The 21,668-nt window shown below is 40.2% G+C and overlaps 1 protein-coding gene across 1 annotated transcript in view; it reads left to right on the top strand.

The window, feature by feature from the left end:
- Window positions 1-619: 619 nt before the first annotated feature.
- SYT14 (synaptotagmin 14) overlaps window positions 620-21,668 on the top strand; it is a 193,358-nt gene continuing 172,309 nt past the window's right edge. Inside the window, exons 1-2 of the mRNA XM_069544241.1 lie at window positions 620-668; window positions 12,114-12,161. Of these exons, the coding sequence (XP_069400342.1) occupies window positions 656-668; window positions 12,114-12,161 (61 nt within the window). The 5' untranslated portion in view covers window positions 620-655. The remainder of the gene's footprint in view (window positions 669-12,113; window positions 12,162-21,668) is intronic.

Raw genomic sequence — 21,668 nt, 5'->3', positions numbered from 1 at the left:
ACAGAGAAGCGGCTGTCCTCAGGATCCCTTTCTCTGCCAGCTGGCTGTCTCTCACCCTCAGCGGAGATCTGAGGCAAGTATCTGGCTGATGCAGGCAAAGCAAAACCCAAACAAGCAGGCTTTCGGATGACCAGATCTCAGGGAGTCATCACCCGGTGGGTGAGGATCCCGGAGCCCGGTTGACAGCTGAGACCTGTCCATGGTGCTGACCGCAGCCTTCGCGCGCCCCTCGGTCGATTCCGGCTGCCGCCCGCCAGCGGGGAGCGGACGTTTCGGTGCGCGGCTCCGACCGCCAAGAGGCCCCGGGGCTGGTCTCGGGTGCGGGCTCCTCGGGGGCCCTCCGCGCCCCACTCCCGGTCCGAACCCCGGCGCTAGACGCTGCGGGGGCGGCGGGGCGGCGGCGGGGCGCGTCACGTGCCGGCCGCGGCGGCGGCGGCGGGCGGCCCGGGAAGCGTCCATTTCCTCGGCGCGCACGCGGCGCCCGGGCCCCTCCTCCGCCCCGCCCGCGCCTCGCCCCTCCCGGCCGCGCAGCCCCGCGCCTGCGGGCCCGGCCCCGCCCCGCCCCGCTCGCCGGCGGCCCCGGCGCGTCCTCCGCCCGCGCGCCCCGCTCGCCGCCCCCGGCCGCGCACTTGGTGCGGTCCAGGGCGAGCGCATCATGGCGATTGAGGGTAAGTGGAGGCCGTCCGCGGTTGGGGCGGAGGGTGGGGGGCGCCCAGGTAGCTGGAGCTCGGGGGTGCCCGGGAGGCCGCGGCGCCGATGGGCCCCGGAGCGGCTGTGCAGGCTCGAGGGTCCCGGACCGCGTCCCGGGAGGCTGGTGGGCGGAGCGGCGCCGCCAGACTCCATACCTGGCCTCGGTGGTTCCGTCGGCCTCGGCCCGCGGCCCGGCGCGAGGAGTCGAGCGGCTCCTGCCGACAGGTACGGCGCCGCCGGGGCCGCTGCTTGCTCCCGGCGGCGCCGAGTCGGGGGGAAGTGGCGGGGGTGGGGGGTCCGGTGCGGCCCTGCAGACCCGGCGGGACGGGCTGGAGGAGCCCGGGAGCGCAGGGTGTACCCCGCCTTCCATTGACCTCGCCCCAGCAAGCCGCCCTCCGCGATATTCCCCTTCCTCCCAAACTGGGAGGCCAGTTTGCTGTCCCCAATCCTAACCCTTCTCAGCCCCTACTCTGGAGCAGATGCTGGACTGCGCTGTCCGTCCATTCCCCTTCTGTGTGCTGTTGTTGTAGGGGACCAGGAAATTTGGAGTGAGGGTAATTTCCTTCTCAAGAATTTTCTCTCCTAACACTCAAAACTGGTTTTTCTCTAGGAAAGAGATGCAAAGACATCTTTACAAGAAATGCACTCTTAAAATCCTGCATATATGTCAGTCTATTAAGTGTTATGGTGCCATCCATACTCATATTTTCAAAAAATAGCTTAATTAAAGTTCCTCGATAAGGTAGACAGCTGGCACTAAAGTGTATTTTTCTCTTCTTACAGAAACATGTAACTGGCATGAAGTGTCTATATTTTGCTTTGTTTTAAAGGACAATATTGTGAAAATTAATATGATACGTCTAGGATTTATGTGCAAGTCTGCAGCATGTTTGAGCCCTATCCCACCCTTACCTTACTTCAAACAATGAAAGTGGTTTGTAAAACTTCCCTGTGTGTGTGTGTGTGCATCTGTACAAACGTGTAAGGCACCTACAGCATTGTCAGACCTCGCCTAAGTTTTATGTTTCTCCTAAATACAACTTTTGAAAGCACTTTCCATCTTGGTGGCCAACCCTGAGGCATACAGCTTTGCTGGTTCCAGAATTGGTTTAGTTGTGTGCTTATGTTTATCTTACTTATTTTAAAAGATTGATTACCTCTTCAGACAGTTTCAAGTATATGCTTTAGCTAAGGGGCTTCCCAGATGGCTCAGTGGTAAAGAATCTGCCTGCCAATACAGGAGTCACAGGAGACACAGGCTTGATCCCTGGGTTGGGAGGATCCCCTGGAGAAGGAAATGGCAGCCCACTCCAGTATTCTTGCCTGGGAAATCCCATGGACAGAGGAGCCTGAGGGACCACAGTCCACAGGGTAGCAAAGAGACACCACTGAGGAGACTTAGGACGCACTTAACCGTTTAGCTAAAGTGATGGAGAATACTGGGAATAAGATCTCCTGATAATCTTTGATATTCTTATTATCCAGACAGTACTTTCAGACTTTATCTTACTATTTACTAGAGGTTAAAAATCAAGAAACAGAATATACTGATTTATGCTTTGTACTTTATTTCCCCAACCACTCTGTGGAAGAATTTCTTGTGACTTGGTAAAGACAAAAAAAGCTTATGTAGACGGTGAAGAAGAATTAGCAAGATAGTATCCATGTATGATCCTATAACTTAAAATTTCTTTAAAAAATTTCCAGTTCCCCCCCTTTTCTCCATTGACTCTTCCCTTCTCCCTCTCATTGTTACATGTCATTACTTTTTTATGTCAGAAGGCATTTTGCTCTGCCTACTGTGAAGTGAAGGTTGCTCAGTTGTGTCCAACTCTTTACAACTGCATGGCCTATACAGTCCATGGAATCCTCCAGGCCAGAATACTGGAGTGGGTAGCCTTTCCCTTCTCCAAGGGATCTTCCCAACCCAGGGATCGAACCCAGGTCTCCCGCATTGCAAGTAGATTCTTTACCAGCTGAGCTACAAGGGAAGCCCAAGAATACTGGAGTGGGTAGCCCGTCCCTTGTCTGCTGGATCTTCCCGACCCAGGAATCGAACCAGGGCCTCCTGCACTGCAGGTGGATTCTTTACCAGCTGAGCCACCAGGCTCTGCCTACTACTGCTTGTATAGTTAAAAAACAAGATTTTTCAAATTTTCCTGTTCTAGAGATTCTTTTGTGCTTGAGAGATGCTCAATTAATATTTTCATACTTAATAATTTGTTGATGGCTTCATAATATAACTGTCAGGAGTTATGTGTTTTCTAGTTTGGCAAGGAAACTATCATTATAGTTTAGCATTTCAAATGCTAAAGTGCTAGCATTTCGAATAAAGATGTCAGGTAAGGTGTGCTGTCTGTCACATACTAAAGCAGATTGTTTGTACCCTACCCCCTAGCTGTGTCATGAAGTAGAATGAACTCTGTTTGAGGGCTTTATACTAGGGACATCTTAGAATTTTAAGGGGCCCATAGGAGCATCTCTTCCCATTTCCCAAAGAAGTGGTTCTTAAAATAGTCAGTGTCTTCATTCACCTGTTAATTTTGTAGACTTACAGAGCAGTCGATGTGCTTGGCATCCTGTGCTGGACCCTGTGGGGCCACAAAGATGAATAAAATCACATTTCTCCCCTCAAGGAGTACATATTCTAGTGGGGGAGACAGATAATTTTAACCATGCAATTACAATATAGTGTGAACACCAGGAGATGAATCATCCTTACTTTGTATAAAAATATTCAATGATAATGAGTTCATTGAGCCCGTATGCCAATGAACATTTATGCCGATGTGGAACTGTAATTCTTATAGTTCATAAGGTCCTGGTTTTAACCAAAAATCTGCTGTTAGTAACTTCCTTCAATCCACTCACCCTCGGTCTGCTTTCTGGAGCAATAAACTAAAAGTTCCCTATTTTCTGTGTACCTGACCTCACTTCTACTGTTTTGAGACAACTCCTGAGCATTTTCTTTTCTAGACACAATATTTAATTCTTCCTCTGGATGGTTGGTCGTTGTATGTTGTAAAGTTTGAAATATGGTAGTGCGCCACTGCATTCCAGATGTTTTGTTAAAACGGTTATATCACTCCTTGTGCATAATCTTATTAGTGTAGCTAATTAGAATAGCCATTTTGGAGCTTCATGTTGGCTCAGGATGAAGTTGTAATCAACCAAAGTCACAGTCTTTTTTATCTGGGCTACTTCCAAGTCATGTGTCTTCAGTTGCTTGCCTAGGTAACTAGTGTTTTGATTTAAAGAAGAGATTATTTGTATCTGTTAAGCGTACTCTTTATGAGCCCTGGCCCAACATTTTAACCCTTCAATTCAGACTTTTAAGTACGAAGGGTTACTTTTATTTATTCCTTTTTTTTCAAAGCCCCTATTTTACAATACAAATTAATCATTTATTTCCTCCTCTTATCAATCAGATATCTGCTAATCAGGACTTCAGACAAATATAAGATGATGGTGTTATCACTCTAAGCTAATATAATTCCAGTCAGAGGTGAAGAAGTTAGCCCTATCTTAGGTTAAGGTACAATTTTTTAAAAAGCATACTAAAATATTAAGAATGGCTTATAGACCCTTATTGTTACCCTAGAGGTCTTGTGGGAGATACCAGGTTGGGAATCTTGGTCTAGCCGGCCAAGATATATAATATATATAAGATATATAATTGTTATCTGGCGTATTAACACTTCTAGACATTGTTGACTCTTTCCTGGTTTTTTGAAGTTTTTTCTCCCTTTCTTACTTACTTCTAAGCTTTCTCTTTATCTCCGTGATCTAATGTTCTGTTGTTTCCATTCTCAACCTTATTCTCACTCTGCTTTGTACACACTGCTGTGATTGCACCCCTTGAATCATGTGGAAATCTCTTGTTTGTAAATTTGTCTCCCCAGTCTGACCATAAATGCCTGGAGCATAACATTTATTTGGTTTTTATTCATTAGATTTTGTACAGTACCTGAATATAGTATGTACTCAAGATGTTTCTTGAATTGTTGAGAGTTCTATCGATTATCATAAAGGGTTGCATCCCTTGCCCAGATGTATTTGACCAAATGTCTGCCATTTAGTAACTTGTCTATCTATCCCTTCCTAGTTCTGCTTCCTGGAGCAATAAAATAAAAATTCACTATTACTAAATTAAAAGTACACATGGTTTTCCTAATACAATTCCACATAGTAGCTATATATGTTGGACGTCCCATAGCAATCAAAAATGTTTAGCTTGGGACATTCAAAATGTCCTAAACCAAAGTTGTCTTCACACCTACCAAATCCAGCCTCCATACTCCCCACTCCATGCAAATTTGCCATCTGAGTAGCATTTTTAAATAACCAGATGTCTGAATTAGAAAGCTGGAAATCAACCCTGTCTTATAATTCACTCTCTACATCCTGTTGATCACTCAGTCCTACCACACCTGCATCTCAAATTAACTGGAATTACATTTTAGTTTATTCCCTTTTCTCTCATTAAGAGATTTGTATTAGTTTTTTCCCTTGTCTTGTTATCTCCAGTCTTAAGTCTCATTCCAGTCCATTTTTCACACTATTTCTAGTTATCTTTGTAAAGGGCAAGTCTGATTTAAAACCTCAAGATAAAGCTAGTCTTTAGTGATCTGACTTACACCCTTCTCCATTTAGTCCACATTTTTCTGTCTGTTCTATTGGAATAACATTAGACTCCTTGCAGAATGTTTTGCTGAAGTAAAAATATTCACCTTCATTGTTAACTTGCTACACATAGTAACTTTACTTAACCTCTCTGGGTAACTTTTTAAAAAAGAAAAATAGTGAACGAGAGAATCTGTTGGTACTTTTTATTCACAAGGCCTTTTGCACACACTTTGAAAGTGTTTATCACACACTTTCACATTTATTTTGTAAGTCATTAGTACCACTCAGATGCCTGTGAAGATTTGTTGTGACTCTGAGATTTCCAAGATATAATTTGGGCTTTCAAAAGTCGTTTGAAATGTGTAATTAAAAAACCCAATACAGGACTTCCCCAAGTGGTCCAGGGTTAAGACCCCGTGGGCATGCAGGTTTGATTTCTGGTCCGGAAACTAGGATCTCACATGTGGCGGGGCTCAGTGAAAAAAAATAAAAATAAAGAACTAATTTAAAACAACAACAACAACAATGCAAGCATGTTGTATTCTTAGTCTTGAGGGAGAACACCACACTCCTGCTTTCCATGCTATTGTTAGAGAGATGTTACAGTGTGTACAGGGGGTAATGTAATTAGGAAGTCTCAGCTATCAGTCTGTGACTGAGTAAGGCAATTTATTGAACAGTTTGTTTTTTGGAAGATTTACAGTCAGTTTAAGCAGTGATGTTCCTGGAAGAGATCCTTTGGCTTTCAGCAGGAATCAAATTTCTAACATTTCATGGAGATTTAAGACATGTTTGTATATTAGGTAAATTTGTTCAGAGACCTCTACACAGTACTTTTGAATAATTTACAGTTTATTTTAGTTTCCCTTTCTAACTCACTAAGCAAAATTAGGAAAAGAAGTAGAAAACACTAGAGAAATATTCGTATTAAGATGCATTTCGCTTTTTGTTATTTTCCATGGTATTGCGAAATCACATATTGGCTTATTTATACAATTTGTTGAGTAATAGTGTTTGCACAGTTGCTTTATTTAAAATGATTATAATGTTTGTCCATAGCGTGTGTGTAGTAGTATAGTAGATTGTCTTCATGGATTTGATTTCCATTCAGCTGACTTTCATGCTTTTACCCCAACATCCCCAGATCCTCACCTGTTAATACCTAATGTGAGCTTATGTATAGGGATAGCATAAGGCTGATCAAACTACTATAAAGAAAAAACATTCCAAGCTTTGAATAAATGAATATTTGCATATTTTGTTTGTATATATAGTAAAATTTTAATAGAAACCTTAAAGTTGGGACACTTGATTTTCCATTTTTTAGAAAAGATAGTGACAACACAGCAAGCTGTTATTAGGAATTTATTTAAAAACAAACTCCTATGATCCATATGTGTATTCAGTTCAGTTTCCTATTTTCACATTTTAGGGCTGTTATTAGAATTGATATTCACAGTAATAGTATGAATCATCAAAAGATAGAGGATTTTAATGAAATATTAAATTCAATATTCTGAACTTACTAATGCAATAATGACCATTTGTAGCTTTAAAAAAATGATCTGGTGCAGTAGTGGAGAAAATGGTATTCTCCATTAAACAGAAAATTAAATTAAGTAGAAACCTTCTTGTGAAGTATACGTATTCAAGGTTTTATGATATTAATGAGCTTCAAAGAGTCAAAACCATAATTAAAAGCAACAACAACAGCAAAAACTGAATGAAAAGTAGTCAAAAGTGGGAAAAATGGATTACATTTGTGAACAGTAAATTTATAAGGTAAATATTATACCTCTTAGAATAACTATTGAAAAAATTCATAGAAACTTGTATGGATTAAAAGAGAACCTGTATTTACTATGCTGTGCAAACCATGGTCTTTCAACAACACTGTTTTCAATCAGAGACTAAAATTGGTATTATTCCTTGAATGACTTAACTAGGGAGAAACTAACAAGTAACTAGAAATTAGTGACTGTAGTCTAAATGGGTTATAGTGGTTAGGAGTAGTTGGCAACATTAGTAGGAAATATTTAAAGTTTCATGCCTATTATGGAAACATAGATGTCTACTGAAGAAATAGCTATAACAGTTTATTAAAGTGAGCTAGACACTAATTAAAAGGCTGTGGCTATTTTAATGCATGGTTTTTTGGAGAGAAATCTTTAGATGAAATTCAGTTCAGTTCAGTTCAGTCGCTCAGTCGTGTCTGACTCTTTGCGACCCCATGAATTGCAGCACGTCAGGCCTCCCTGTCCATCACCAACTCCCGGAGTTCACCCAAACTCACGTCCATCGAGTCGGTGATGCCATCCAGCCATCTCAGCCTCTATCGTCCCCATCTCCTCCTGCCCCCAATTCCTCCCAGCATCAGAGTCTTTTCCAATGAGTCAACTCTTCGAATGAGGTGGCCAAAGTACTGGAGCTTCAGCTTTAGCATCATTCCTTCCAAAGAACACCCAGGGCTGATCTCCTTTAGAATGGACTGTGGAATTTAAAATATTTCTAAAGTAGTTTTGCAGTAGTGTTTGACTTAATAGAACCTGTAAATTGTAGTGATTTGGGCTAATGGTCAAAATAAATGTGTAGAAAAAATAAAAGTCAGTGTTAGAAAGGACTAGATTTGTTTTTAAGGAACTAAATCTTTGGGTTTGATCTGTATACCTGAGCACAATTTGATGGAAATATGACATCACTGCGTACTTTCTTCTGTAGACATGTGAAAAGCACTTTGTAGTAACTAACCCTTCCTCCCCTCCTCAAATTGCTGGCTCCCAGGCACTTCCAGGTGTGTGCACATTCATATCCAAACACACACATGCACACATTCACAGCACACGTGTGTGAGCCCACGCACGTCTATTTCCTGTTGTACCCTTACTTACCCCAATTGTAGAGGATTATGCCAGTTTATATTATGCTCTTACATGGGTTTGCCTGAGGGAAAAGATGGTAACTTTGACTAAGCTTGTCACTTTCTATCTACTTCTCATTTCCATGTTGCTGAGATGATCATTTCAAGAGCAATGCTAGTATTATCTCTAAAAACAGTTTTGAGAAATTCATTTTTACTTAAGTTACCTTAAAGGATTAGAAAACAATTGCAAATTTTCTTTTTTTTTTGTTTTTTTCATAAATATCAATGTTTATTTTCTTACTCTGTTAAACTTAGTATCCCAATTACTTTTTTCTGACAGTTAACTAGTGACCCTGAGCAACCTTATTTAACCTTTAAGTGCCTTGGTTTGTTTATGTATAATGAACAAGACAGATTTATTTTCGAGTTTTAGTCTTTTTATATTCAGTGATTTTAATATGATTTTAAAGTCTTTATTATTATTATGTCTTTGAAGTAAATTTGGCATGTGAAAAATTCTATTTATACAAGAATTCATTTTGGGGGTGGCTATTCATTTTAGTGGAAAACTCATCTCTTTCTAAAGAGATTGACTAATTGATTAAATAATCATTCCTTCAAATTGGTTCAGCGATTACAGGAAAATATGTGGAGGTTCCTCAAAAAATTATAAATAGACCTACCATATGATCCAGCAGTCCCACTCTTGGGTAATTATCCAAAGGAAGTGAAAACAGAGAGTCAAAGAAATGTGTTCACTGCCATATTTATTGTAGCATTATTCATAATAACCAAGATATGGAAACAACCTTTGTGTCTGTCAGTAGATGAATGGAAAAGGAAGGTTTGAGATAAACACACATACATATGTATATATATATATATACATATATAGTGGAATATTGTTTAGCTCTGGGTAAGAAGGGAATCCTTCCATTTGTGACAACATGAATGGACCTTGAGGGCATTATGCCAAGTCAGATAAAGACAAGTATATGATAACACTTATCTGTGGATTCTGAAAAAGCCAAACTCATAAAATAAAAACGGACAGTAGAAGGATGTTTTCCAGGGAAAGGAGGGTGGGGGAAGTAGGGAGATGCTGTCTAAGCACAGCTCACGACCTGTTGATTAATAAGTCCTGGGATCAGATACTCAGCAAGGGCAGTAGTGTATATACACTTCAAAGTTGCTTAGAGACTAGATCTTAAGTGTCCCTTCCACAAAAACGAAAAGAATCATGCGACATGTTATTAGCTCACACTAAAGTGGAAATCTTACTGTGTAGAGTATCAGATCAGCACATTGTCTACCTTAAACTTACACAGTGTTGTATGGTCTTTTATCTCAATAGAAACAAATAAAAAATAATTATTCTCCTGTATATTGGATATACGTTCTTGGTTATCGTAATGGTATACACTTTAAATATCTTAAAATTTTATATATCAATTATACCCCAGAAAGCTGAAATTTTAAAAGTCAATAGTCATTTCCCTTGTGCCTTATACTCTTAAAAAATCAGTAGACCACTTTTGGATTACCTCCATAGGTGAAGTCGCTCAGTCGTGTCTGACTCTTTGTGACCCCGTGGACTGTAGCCCTACCAGGCTTCTCCATCCATGGGGTTTTCCAGGCAAGAGCACTGGAGTGGGGTGCCGTTTCCTTCTCCAGGGGGTCTTCCATACCTCCATATTTAAGTCAAGATGTGCCTCCAGTGGCTTGCTTTTTGCTTACAAATTTGATACTTCTCTGGTAAACTTTTCAGATTTTCTTTTAGAAAATGTTTAAAAAGGTATACAATTTGTACACAGTTTGCTGTATCTCAGATGGAAGAAATATTTAGGCCTTTGATTCCCAAACATGTACATTAAAAATACACATTTAACCTGTGCAATGCATATTTTTTCCCTTATATTCTTTCTGGCCTTAGGAAGGACTGGGGATAAAAGAATATTGATTTTTGTATTTGATAATGTAATAAGGTTTATTTAACTTTTCTTTCGTACTTTTGAAAGTTTTTTTCCCTCAATTTCACCTTTTTTTTCTGGCATTTACCGATCTTTACTATTCCTTTTAATTTCAGTTAGTGATTGCTTTTGAGTTACACATCAGTGAAATCTCACTTGTTGGTTAGAATTTTCAGAACAAATATCAAAAATAGTAGAGTTCGGTATTACTTGCTTTTCCTAATTATGTGGTTTTTGTGCATACTTTGGCAAATGTAATTATTGGCTGACACTATAAATTTAAAATACAATGGTTATTTGACTTAACTTTTCATTTGTAAAATTCTTTCTGAGAGTTAGGTTTTATTGTCATTTGCAGTTTTGAGAAAAGTCTTAGACTACAGTAGTTTTTATTGTTATTGTTATATTAAGCCTTGTAAAAAATGATACAGTTATGTTGAAGACTAGATGTGTATAGTAAAACCAAACAAATCTATATTACATATGCGGGAAGTCTGATTTCAGTTATAGGCATGAAAGGCTGTTACGTGAATTATGTGCGTATCTCTTAAGTTAGAAGTGTTACCTTTTTGACAATAGATCTTAATGACTGTATAAGGACTATTTCTAAGTAGCCTGTGAAAATATCAGTGATGGTGTCAATATATATTATAGTTGTGTTGTATGACATGGTTCTTCTAAACCACTTGAAAATAGTTACTTCTTATAACTTGGTAAAGCTTCCCCTTCCAGCAGTCGTTTGACTAATTTCTCATTTTTAAAGATAAAGTATATTTTGTATAAAGTATATTTTGTAGGTATAGTTAATTCTGCCCTTTTAGCCAGTAATCAGTGATTACTCATTGGTAATATCCCATTTGATAAAGTCTTACTGTATTTATACTAAGGTTTGCTAAGTAATAATTTATTATCATAACTATGTTAAGCGTTTCTTGCTAAGTCTATCTTCCTGATAACCAGTGTTTAGTCTCTATTGTTGATAATAAAGAGGCAGTGGCATTGTTACAGACAAGTTAGAATGAAGCTCTAACCTACTTTAGTGATAGAAATACTGTTTTCTAGTTTTTTAGCTTGCTTCCTGAATGACCTACTTTTTTTCAGTGGATATCATAGTTTTTCTGTCTCATGTTATGGCTATAAGATATTTCTATTTCTTATAACTTAACTGTTTATAATAAGCTTCTGTAGTGAGCTAAGATGATGAAATTATTTAACATTTCTATTGTATAAAGTTTAAGCATAATTTTCAGCACAATTGTAAGGTTATTCGTGCATATATAGAACACTACAGAATGTCATTCAGCGCACTTTCGTTTAAGGTAGTGGTGCTATGTTTCAGTGCAAAGGAAATACCTATTTTATGTAACTAAAAAATAACATTACTCTTAAGATAACGAGTGTGATTTTTTTTTTCCCTAATAATGGTGATTAAGATAAAGTAATTCTTTTGGTTACATTTGTTAGTTTTATCATCATGCTATTTACAAAATTTGTCTTGTAGATTTAGAAGAGTGGGTAGCTGGAGAATGGAGAAAGGATCCGAATATGAGTATATGTTGTAAAACATAAATATCGCCTTTACAGTGTTGACCCTTCCATGCTAACTTACCTGCATAAATTAAGGCTCAGATACAAAAATGGGCCCTTCTTTGCAGAGTTTCCTTCTGGATCGTGTGAAGACGTGTTTAGGAAGTGGTGCTACGATGTCTGCTCTTGAGAAGCTTGCCATTTAAAATAACATACTTGAATGAAGCTTCCTTATTCCAGGATTTTATAAGATCTTAGCTTATGGGTTCAGGAGGGTACTGTGTATCAGGTTAGCATATTTCTATAGTAAAATTTGAAGAGAAGAGTTAGGGCACGTTTTTCTGAGGCCATTTCTAGAATCTAATTTACAGCAGTTCTTTGTAACAGTCAGACTCAGATTATGACCTGTTTTTAATTTCTGAAAAATTTTTTCTTAACAGGTGGAGAAAGAACCTGTGGAGTGCATGAACTTATTTGTATTAGAAAAGGTGAGTCAGTGCTCTGCATGGATACTTAGATACAAAGTGAACCCTTCACAGAGCAGGATGCATTTTAGTACAATGGCAGATAATTGGGACTTACAAAGTATAAAATGGAATAAATATTAATATTACTTGTTTGTATTGTAGACTTAACCTTTCATAAAGTGCATACTGCTTATTATGTGGTTATTGAGAGTTGTTACTTTATATTTCATTTTCATGGGCTGGTAAAGGCCAGTTTCTCGCCTATTGGTTGTCAGACATGGTGAAGAGGCACAGAATGGAGGGTTTGATTTTTGTTCCCTTTCAGAATCTGGAATCTGAGTGCATGCTGACCTCCCGTTGACTTCTGTTCTATTACTGTACCCCATCAGAGAGATGTAAAGAGTTGGTTGCGATTCCCATCGGGATCATGTCCAAAGACCACAACATCTTTTGGCACCAACAGCTGTCTGTGCTTCCTTAGAAGGAGCCACCTGACAACCAGGTGGTTGAACGAGGTGGCCCCAGGAAAGGTAATTCAGTTATTAGGTGGGAGGCAAGGAATCAGGTATTCTCTAGATCAGAAAGAATCAGGAGAACCTTGGGAGTTCCCACTCTCGTAAGCGATCACATCTGTGAAAGGGTGTGCAGAAAGGAAAAGGTGTACCTGGGGAGGAGAAATCTTCATAAATGTACTACTCTTTTCTCCTTTTAAAATTTGGGACACTGTCTTTTTCTTTCATCTTTCTTGAAAACCGAGTTGGCCCTCCCGAGTCTGGCCAAGTAGCAGTGCTTCCTGCCTTCATATTTCACCCTGAGGAGGCTTGAGGCATTGTCCGTATTTGTGGCACGTGGGTATGACTGGCAAACCGGGAAATGTCAGCGTACTGTCAGGAAGTCTTCCACAGGTCTGAAAAGCCTCAGCTTCTTTCAAGTTGAATAAAAGGTTTGAAGTCTCTTTTAGGTGAATTTGACATAATCATACTAGCTTATCTATGTGTCACCAGCTTTGATTGCTGTTCATTTAAAAATAGCCGCCTCCTTTATTAAAGTGTAATATATCTGTGTATCCGGTACCATAAAGGAGAAAATTGAAGTCAGTTCCCTGAAATCTCAGATTTAGAACTGTGGTTTTCAATGCTATAACCATTGTTGGCTTGTGCTTCCTATCTAAAATGGGAGAGGGGGGACAAATTAGCCTTGTTTTCTTCCCCTATGGAAACATTTTTAGTCTTCACCTATAATATGTTAATCCAGATGTACTACAAATGTTTTAAATAGTTTTATAGGTATTACCTTGTCCCACAAAAACTTTTTAAAACACAGAATTTATTTGAACAGCAAAAGACATTGTACAAGTCAACTGGAATCAAAAACTGTAAGAACAGTGGATAGGTAAAGAGAGAAGACAACAGTAGAGATAGCCAGAGGGTTGGAAAACAAAATGCATAAAGGACTTGTGGCTGCAAGGGGAACAGGAAGCTACAGCGGAGAAAATAGTGTTGGTAGTGTTAGATGTTGGTCTGAACTCACCTTTTTCATGTGGCTCTTCTTGCTGTTCTTTATTGCTTCCTCCATTCCTATCCCAGTGGTTCTCAGACCATGCCGTGCCCAGATTTCTCTAGATTAGTCCAGCATATTCACTTCTTCCAATTTTCTATAGAATTTAAAATCTGTGATTAAAGTTAAAATTTTTTAATTTCCATGTGGCCATATCATGGAAGAGTTTCTGGATCTCTGTGTATCCCCTCATCATTCAGTACTGTGTCCTCTTCTAGGGGACGTTTCCTAAGCATATGAATATTTTTTAAATGAATGCTCAGATCTGAAAGTTTTGCATTTTAAACTGGATTTTTGTAGAGTAGAGCCTATGAAGGCTGCTGCTGCTGCTGCTGCTGCTGCTGCTAAGTTGCTTCAGTCGTGTCTGACTCTGTGTGACCCCATAGATGGCACCCACCAGGCTGCCCCGTCTCTGGGATTTCCCCAGGCAAGAACACTGGCGTGGGTTGCCATTTCCTTCTCCAGTGCATAAAAGTGAAAAGTGAAAATGAAGTCGCTTAGTCGTGTCCGACTCTTAGTGACCGCATGGACTGCAGCCCACCAGGCTCCTCCGTCCATGGGATTTTCCAGGCAAGAGTACTGGAGTGGGTTGCCATTGCCTTCTCCAATGAAGGCTATGTCAAGACAAATAATTATAATTAGTATCAATGGTCCTGGTAAGAAGACATCTCTAACACTGTGTTCAACTTGTTTTTACCTGTTTTGCTTTCTTTGCTAGCTTCTTTCCTCTGTCAGACCTCTAAATATTAGAATATATTAGATTTTGGTCTTGGGATTGCTTCTTTTTCCACCTATTCTTTCTTTAGAATAGATGGTTGGTTATACCAACCAAAACATATAATTTGGTTCTGGTGGTTGTTTTTTTTTTTTTGCCCATGCCATGTAGCTTGTGGGATCTTAGTTCCCTGACCAGAGATTGAATCCATGTCCTTGGCAGTAAAAGCATGGAGTCCTAACCACTGGACCACCAGGTAACTCCTGGTTCTTCTGTTTTCAATGCCATGCAGATTCATAAATCTGGCTCTGAACTGCCCTTGAGTTCCCTCCTCTTATATCAAAGTCCTTACTTTATATTTCTATCTGCTTATCTGTCAGAATAAAAACTTGGTGTGTCTGAAATGCAAATCTTGGTTTTCTCACGTGAATCTATACCTTCCTCAGCCTTCTGCATCTCAGGTAGTGAGCAGAACAGTCTACTCAGTTGGTCAAGTCCCAGCTTAAGAATCATCCAAGTTTCTCTCATTCTTTTATCTTCTGCGTTGCATTTATTATTATTAGCAACTTCTGGCAGTTCTACCTTCAGAATACATCTTTTAACCTAATCCTCTGTTCCTCCAGCCTGCTCTTACCACTGTAGGCTGGGTCCTTGTCTTCTCTTGCTTCCACCACTGTAATGATTTCCTAACAGGTTCCGTCATTTCCACTCTTAATGTCCTCTCAGTGCGCATCAGTGATCTTTTAAATGTGAATTGGGTCATATCACTTTGCTGGCTGGAATTCTTCTCTGGATTCCCTCTATACCTAAAATAAAGTCAAAGACCTTACCCTGATCTCTAAAGCCTTACATTATAACATCAACTCAGAAGTCTTCCCATGAAAATCATCAAAGTGAAAGTGAAAGTCGCTCAGTCATGTCTGACTCTTTGCTACCCCATGGCCTATACAGTCCATGGAATTCTCCAGGCCGGGATACTGGAGTGGGTAGCCGTTCCCTTCTCCAGGGGATCTTCCCAACCCAGGGATCAAACCCAGGTCTCCTGCATTGTGGGCAGATTCTTGACCTGCTGAGCCATGAGGGAAGCCCATAAATCATCAAAATATTGTCTAAATATTATCAACTTAGAAGTCCTGTCATCTGAATCATTTATATCAGGTCTGAGTGAAACTCTAGATGTCATCTGTCCTGGTTCAGAACTCCTCTCCATCTGTAGACATGTGAAACTAGCAAATATATCACCTGCTCTTCAAACACAATGATGGGGCAGGATAACAGTTCCAGACATTTCCATTCCCAAAGTGGGAAAGTGGAAGAGAGGAGTCACTGATGCCAAGCAATTTTGAAACCCAACTGGGAAAAATATGTTAGGTTTCGACACTGGAAATAACACTCTGTGGCTCTTGGCCCTGACGTCTGAGGCTCCACTCTCAGGCTTAGGACTCTATCCTTGGAGTCATCCTTCCTTCTTCTGGAAGGGCAGGGTATATTTGCACCTGAGCATCTTCACCAGGCTGTTTGCCACCCGTAGGATGTTCGTCTGTCGCTCTTCTTTCCTTTTGTCCTCTCTTGTCCGTTTCAGTCTAACGTGGTGGTGTTTCTGCTAGTATAGTGTAGTCTCAGGAAAGGTTCTCGTGAGTCTTCCCTCTATATCGGGGGGCGGGCTCCTTCCTTCAGACAGGACGCCCCTCCACAGTCTTTTCTGGATGGTTCTGTCTCTGTTTCTGGCTTCTGCTGGAGTGGCTAAGGAGATCTGTGAGTCACGTGTCTGACTTCTTCAGAGAGCGCTCAGAGTCACTGAGCATTCTGACCCTTTATTCTGTTTGAGGCACCAGCCAAAGGTGAAGGTGGTCTAGCCCCACCTTGGCTGTGTCTCAGAGCGTGCTTTCTTGACACCGAACCCCCGATTTTAGCATAATTTACAGCCTGGATAGGCTGGAGGATTTTCCAAATCATCAGGTACTGGTTCCTTTCTGCTTAACAGTTCTTCCCTCACTTTATCTCATTCCTCTCAAATTTAACCATATATAGCATGAAGACACCAGGCTGCCACCTTGAGCACTTTGCTTGAAAATCTCCTAAGCTTGATATCCAAGTTCGTTGTCTCCCAGTTTCACTTTCTATGTAATTATTGTTGTTGTTCTGTCGCTAAGTCATGTCCGACTCTTTGCAACCCCGTGGACTGCAGCGCACCAGGCTTCCCTGTCCTTCACCATCTCCTGGAGTTTGCTCAAAGTCATGTCCATTGAGTTGATAATGCCATCCAACCATCTCATCCTCCATTGCCCCCTTCTCCTCCTGCCCTCAGTCTTTCCCAGCATCAGGGTCTTTTCCAGTGAATACGCTCTTCACATCAGGTAACCAAAGTATTGGAGCTTCAGCTTCAGCATCAGTCCTTCCAGTGAATATTTGGGGCCGATTTCCTTTAGAATCGACTGGTTTGATGTCCTTGCTGCCCAAGACTCTTAGGAGTCTTCTCCAACACCACATTTTGAAGTCAACATTTCTTCAGTGCTCAGCCTTCTTTATGGTCCAGCTCTCACATCCATACATGACTACTGGAAAAACCATCACTTTGACTATATGGACTTTTGTTGGCAAAGTGATGTCTTTGCTTTTTAATACACTGTCTAAGTTTGTCATAGCTTTTCTTCCAAGGAGCAAGCATCTTTCAATTTCATGGCTGAAATCACTGTCCACAGTGATTTTGGAGCCCAGGAAAATAAAGTCTGTCACTATTTTCATTTTCCCCCCATCTATTTGCCATGAAGTGATGGGACTGGATGCTATGATCTTAGTTTTTCGAATGTTGAGTTTTAAGCCAGCTTTTGCAAGATCACTTTATAAAAATCCACTACTTTCCTATATGGGCTTCCCTGGAGGCTCAGATGCTAAGGAGTCTGCCCACAATGCAGGGGACCAGGCTTGGGAAGATCCCCTGGAAAAGGGAATGGCAATCCACTCCAGTATTCTTGCCTGGAGAATCCCATGGACAGAGTAGCCTGAAGGGCTACAGTCCGTGAGGTCGCAAAGAGTCAGACATGACTGAGTGACTAACACAATCACATTCCTGTATAGTAGGCAACAAATAATTAGGAAATGCAGTAAAATAAGATCTTTTTTAGAGTATTATGAAGTCTGTAAATACGCAGGAACAAAATGAACAAAAGTTGTTTATGACTTGTATACAGAAAGTTAAAAAGGTTTATATATAGATATAAAAGAAGATTTGTAAATGAAGAGATAAATAATTTTATAGGTAGAAATATGCAGTATGTTTAAATTCACAGGGTGCCCCAAATTGATCTATGAATTCAATGCAGTCCTAATCTAAATCCCATCAGGAATTTTCAGAGAGCGGACAAATTAATTCTTAAGTGTATATGGCAGTTCAAACAGCCAAGAAGAACTAAGTTTGCTTTCCAGTAAAGGAACATGGGTGTGTGTTAATAAGATATCCATTTGGTTGCTTTCTCAGAGACCAAGGGGTTAAAGAAGGAAAGTTTACTTCTCTCTTATGTAAAACTCCAAGCTCATAGGCAGGATGGAATTAGGTGATTCTAGTTGGTGAGTTCATTTGTCTTACTTTGATGACCTTTAAGATGTCTTCCTTGGCACATTTGAAGTTACCGTGTGTACATTCCAGTCCCCAGAAAGGGAAAGGGAAAAAGTCAGTCTTTTTAAGGATACAATCCAGGAATTGCAAACAGACAATTTGTGCTCACGTGCAAGTGGCCAGAACTTAGTCACATGCTCATATCTAACTGCAAGGGAAGCCTAGAATAGTTCTGCCTGAGCAGAGCAAGTAAAATCCAGAGGCTGATTCCATAACTAAAAGGAAGAGAGAGAATGGATAGCAGTTAGCTGTCCCTGCTTCAGGGATTGGTCCTGCTGATATCCAGAGCTCGTTGTAAAGTTGCTGTAATTAACATAGTGTGGAATTGGCCCAGATACAGACAAATAGTCTAATCAGACACTATAGAAAGAACACGAAAAGATACTCATTTATATGGAAATTTATGTAAAATGTGAGTATCACAATTCAGTGGATAAGATTGGATACTTATTAAGTGATGCTGGGACAAATGTTTATCCATATGCAAAAAAAAAATTGATCTGTACCTCATGCTTTACACTAAAATAAATATTATTTGGATTAACTTTAAAACTTTTAGGAGAGTATTTCGTATACAGTGTGATTTCAGCGTGGGAAACAAGTCCTTGAGTCACAGAAAGCAGACCCAGAAGGAAATGACTGATAAATTGTACCATTTTTAAATTTAAAACTTTTGTACAATAAGAGATCCTGTGAGCAGAGAAAAAAGAGAACCGGCCTGCAAATGCAGGAAACATAAGAGATATGGGTTTGATCCCTGGGTCAGGAAGATCCCCTGGAGAAGAAAATGGCAACCCATTCCAGAAATATATAATGTTTCTTCCTACAAAAGGTGAAATATATGTATATTTTTTTCCATATTGCTTTTTTCTTTTTGAAAAGGAAACCTAACTGTATACTGCAGAGTTAAATTCAAGTTGGTAGAGATCTCTCTCATTCCTTTTCCTGGCTGCTTTGTGCTCTAGTATGTGAACGTGCCCAAATTTATTTAATTAATTTCCTACCAGTGGAAGTTGCTTTGTTTTAAAATTTTTGCTGTTGAAGTTATGCCACAGTGAATACTTTTGTATGTTTGTTACTGCTTATTAGTGGTCTGTTTTTAAGTAGATTTCTTAAAAAAAATGAGTCAAAGAGTAATTCTTACACCATTTTATAGAAATTGCAAAATTCCTGTCCTTATGCATCGTACCATTTTGCATTACACCAGAAATATATAATTCACAGCTCTTCCGACAGAGTGTCATAACTTGTGGATTTTTTGGTACTCCGGTAAGTAAAAATAGTTCAGCATCATTCATATTTTCATTTCTCATGTAAGTGCGGTTGAATAGCTCTTTCACCTCTGTCTGTAGAGTACACAAATGTTTGAAATGGCATGATTTAAAGGACACCAGAAAAACCTGCCTCTTCTGAAATGTTTTTTTTTTTTGTAGCAGCATCCCATGGTTTTTCATTCCCTGACATTTGCTATAATTAGAGTCTGTCTGATCTTTAGAAATTCATATCAAATGTATTACATGGAAAGAGAAGGTTGGGGTCCTCTGTCATTTGGATCCAAGCTTGTTACCACACTTTATCAGATATTTCACTTTCATTATGGAAGGTGAGAAATTATGGACCTGAAGGCGTGATACCCAGGGCATTGTGGAGAAGGGGTTGGATAGGTGAGTGAGAAGCGGAAGTGGGGCCGTCTCGAACGCTGTCCCTCGCGGAGGTCTTAGATGCCAAGGGCTATCTAAATAGAGGACACTACAGAAAACCTGCGTCTGTATTCTAATTTTACTGCAAGTTGCTTGGCATTGTCCCTATTTTTTCTCCATGTATAGAGGAGACCCAAGCCCTCTGTGTTTTCTTACCCCTTCTTTGACTTGGGGTAATTAAGAGAGTCTAAAATCTGAAGGGAAAGGCCTACAGGTTATATGGTTCTGTAACTTCCCCATCTCTTTCTCAATAAACTCTGAGTCTACGGCCCTAGGGATGGATTGTCCTTCTTTTTCCTTTTAAGCCGGCTTCTACGGCTCTTTTATTGTCTTCTACCCTCTAGTAACATTTCACTCCTCCGTGGAAGAGATGGTGTGGGTTTATTGGTTGTAGTGCCACGAAAGAGGTAGTTGCAGTAGGTGTCAAGGAGCAAGTTTCAGAGGTGAATGAGAGCGAGAATGTGTGTGTGCGTGTGTGTGCCCGTGGGGGTGTGTGTGCATGTGCGTGCGTGTGTGCCTGTGCCTGCATGTGTCTGTGTGTCTGTGTGTCAGGTCAGGATTCTTTGAGGAGATAACATTTAAGCCGATATCTGCATGACAAGGAGGAGCTGGAATATGGCGCTCAGGAAAGGTCATAGAGAACAGAATGCAAATACTTTGAGGTGGAAACGGCTTGGCATGTCCCAGATGCTGAGAGAACTGTGGCTGAGAAGTAGTGAGTGAGTGAATGAGTGTGGGAAGTCTTACAGTTGAGATCAGAGAGATGGGTGGTTTCCAGATCATGTGTGGACTTAGGCCATAGTAAGGGGTTTTTGCTTAATTTGAAACACAGAGGGCTAAAGAGGGTTTTAAGCAGATGAGTGATATGATTTCTTTCTAATATGTCATTTGTAAAGGTTAAAAAGTGGATATATAGACATCAATAGGAAGCTATTGAAATAGTCTAGGTAAGAATTGATGGGGCTTGGGTTTTGATGTTAGTTCTGGAGAAGTTGAGAAATGCTTATTAGGTTGGGGACATATTTTATAGGTAGAATTGACAAAACTTCAGTATAGATTTAATATGGAGGGGGTTGGAAGGGAAAGAGAAATACTAAGAGGTTTTGACGTCACTTCTGAGTGGCTATGCTATTAAGCGAACTGGGAAAGACTGGGAGAGCTGATGAGGCCGGCAGGAGTCATGGCGTGTAGAAATCAGGTTCTCTGTGTTGGGTGTGTTAGCTTTGAGATGCCTATTTATCATAGATGTTAGGAAGAAAGTTAGTTGGATATTTGCATTTGGAAATCAGAGGAAAGGTCAGAATAGGAGATAAATTTGGGGGTATGTGGGTTTTTTTTTTTTAAATGTATACATGGAACAACAGACTGGTTCCAAATAGGAAAAGGAGGACGTCAAGGCTGTATATTGTCACCCTGCTTATTTAACTTATATGCAGAGTACATCATGAGAAATGCTGGGCTGGAAGAAGCACAAGCTGGAATCAAGATTGCTGGGAGAAATATCAATGACCTCAGATATGCAGATGATACCACCCTTATGGCAGAAAGTAAAGAGGAACTAAAAAGCCTCTTGATGAAAGTGAAAGAGGAGAGTGAAAAAGTTGGCATAAAGCTCAACATTCAGAAAACTAAGATGGCATCTGGTCCTATCACTTCATGGGAAATAGATGGGGAAACAGTGGAAACAGTGTCAGACTTTATTTTTTGGGGTTCCAAAATCACTGCAGATGGTGACTGCAGCCATGAAATTAAAAGACGCTTACTCCTTGGAAGGAAAGTTATGACCAACCTAGATAGCATGTTAAAAAGCAGAGACATTACTTTGCCAACAAAGGTCCGTCTAGTCAAGGCTATGGTTTTTCCAGTGGTCATGTGTGGATGTGAGAGTTGGACTGTGAAGAAAGCTGAGCGCCAAAGAATTGATGCTTTTGAACTGTGGT

The sequence above is a fragment of the Ovis canadensis genome, chromosome 12 (assembly GCF_042477335.2).
Source record: "Ovis canadensis isolate MfBH-ARS-UI-01 breed Bighorn chromosome 12, ARS-UI_OviCan_v2, whole genome shotgun sequence".
Lineage (NCBI taxonomy): Eukaryota > Metazoa > Chordata > Mammalia > Artiodactyla > Bovidae > Ovis > Ovis canadensis.
The sequence above is the reverse complement of the archived record's forward strand: the minus strand, read 5'-3'. Positions and strand labels throughout refer to the sequence as shown.